Genomic DNA, 1,802 nt, shown 5'->3' on the forward strand with positions numbered 1-1,802 from the left:
TGCAAATTTGCTAATGGTACTTTTAATCCCTTCGTCTAAGTCATTAATGTATATCGTAAATAGCTGGGGTCCCAGCACCGAACCTTGCGGTACCCCACTGGTCACTGCCTGCCATTCAGAGTCCAGAGGAAAAAGTGAATCAAAGAGAGGTAGAGTGACCGGGTACAGAGAGAGGAATCGAGAGACGGGGCACTAACGGAGAGCGAGAGCAAAACGCAGGGGAGATCGTTGAGGAAGATTAATATACAGGAACACTCATGCAGAGAGATTTGGACTAAACACAGAGTACACAGTCGAGGACTAGAAAGGGAAAAAGTAGATAAACAGAGGCCATCTTGTGGAGAGAGGGGGAGAGGGCGAGAAACCCGTTGCGCTGAGAACGGTGATGACTTTGATACATTGTTCTGGTTTCATCTTCAATGATGCCGAGAGAGTTGAACTTTGCTTAGCTTTTTAAGAATGAAAAATACCCGTTTGGTTCCTTTGGGATAATTTATTGCTTTGAGAAGAACTGTCGATGTGACAGAAATGTTCTGTGACAATCTGAAGAAAACATCCTGGTTGTGTTGTTGCGCTGCAGATTTGCCGCATGCTTCGCCATTCTTTAGATGATTTGCAATTGAACCAGAATTTCTAAGTTAGTTCAGTGGTTCGTAATTCCGATGTACTCTGTGTTGAGGCACTGGTGGGGCAATGGGGGCGGGTCTGATGGTGGTGGGAGGATGGTTGTGGATCCAGCAACTGCCGGAGATTCGTTGGGGCAAATGAAGAAATGTTGGTCACGGTATCCGGGGACATACCAGGACTGTAACTGTCCACTTTGGGTTAGCACACTGAGTTTTCACAGTGTGCCAGGGAGTGGGATGCGGTGCGGGGGTGGGTGGGTCGGATGGAGAGGGCACGGATTCCTAGACTTCGCGGCGCTGAATGCATTTTTTAAAGGGCGATTTCACCACTTCTTTAAACTGCTGCCTGAACTTAGTCTGGGTGACGGCGTAAAGAGCAGTGTTTGTGCAGCAGCTCATGATCTGCAGCATGTAGCCCACTTCCCCGATGGCGAATTCTGGATATTTCCAGCTAGGAATTATTCCAGCCAGTCTGAACCACACAACAAATATCGCATGGACTGCCCACAACACAATGAAATTCCCCGAGATGACCAGCAGTAAAATGAGGGATTTCCTACGGCGCTCCACCTCCGGATCTCTGCCACTCTCCCCACTGCTGGGACCCCGGAGTCTCCTGCGGGCTCTGCTCGCCACTAACACGTATCTGATGGTCGAAGTGTTGAACAGGAGAATGAGGACAAATGGGATCACGGGGGTGATGAGATACTGGAGAAACTCCCCGATTCCCCAGGCTAGTGAGAATCGAACACCAGGTGTTGCCCAACAAAACCAGGGAGAATTAGAAAGCAAGTACATACCCCTCAACATAAAATACCAGCATATGTTTTTTAAACAGCTCAGCACAGTAACTGTCCCCAGAACCCAAGCCGCTGTTCTCTCGGTGCAATACTTTGTTTTCAGCTTCTGGCAACAAATGACAACAAATCGATCAAAGGTGAAGGTGACGGTGAACCAGACAGAACAGTCGGTGACGGCGTAAAGCAAGACGGCGTGGATATTGCACACTCTGACATACTTCAGGAATATAAACGCTTCCCAGTAAGCAATCGGAATCTGCCTCAGTATCAGGTCGACAATCATCACCAGTAGATCAGCCGTTGCCATGGCGATCAGGTAGCGAGTGACACCTGTGGAGAGACCGCACTTCCCCCGGGACAGGACCACAATCGTCAG

The 1,802-nt window shown here is 49.0% G+C and overlaps 1 protein-coding gene across 1 annotated transcript; it reads right to left on the reverse strand.

The window, feature by feature from the left end:
* Window positions 1-908: 908 nt before the first annotated feature.
* Window positions 909-1,756, reverse strand: LOC144591680 (putative G-protein coupled receptor 139; the record flags this gene model as incomplete). The annotated part of the gene is made up of 1 exon (XM_078395722.1): window positions 909-1,756. A coding segment is annotated over one exon (848 nt), but the record flags the coding sequence as incomplete, so codon positions are not given.
* Window positions 1,757-1,802: the final 46 nt, after the last annotated feature.

The sequence above is a fragment of the Rhinoraja longicauda genome, unplaced genomic scaffold (genome assembly GCF_053455715.1).
Source record: "Rhinoraja longicauda isolate Sanriku21f unplaced genomic scaffold, sRhiLon1.1 Scf001438, whole genome shotgun sequence".
NCBI classification, from domain to species: domain Eukaryota; kingdom Metazoa; phylum Chordata; class Chondrichthyes; order Rajiformes; family Arhynchobatidae; genus Rhinoraja; species Rhinoraja longicauda.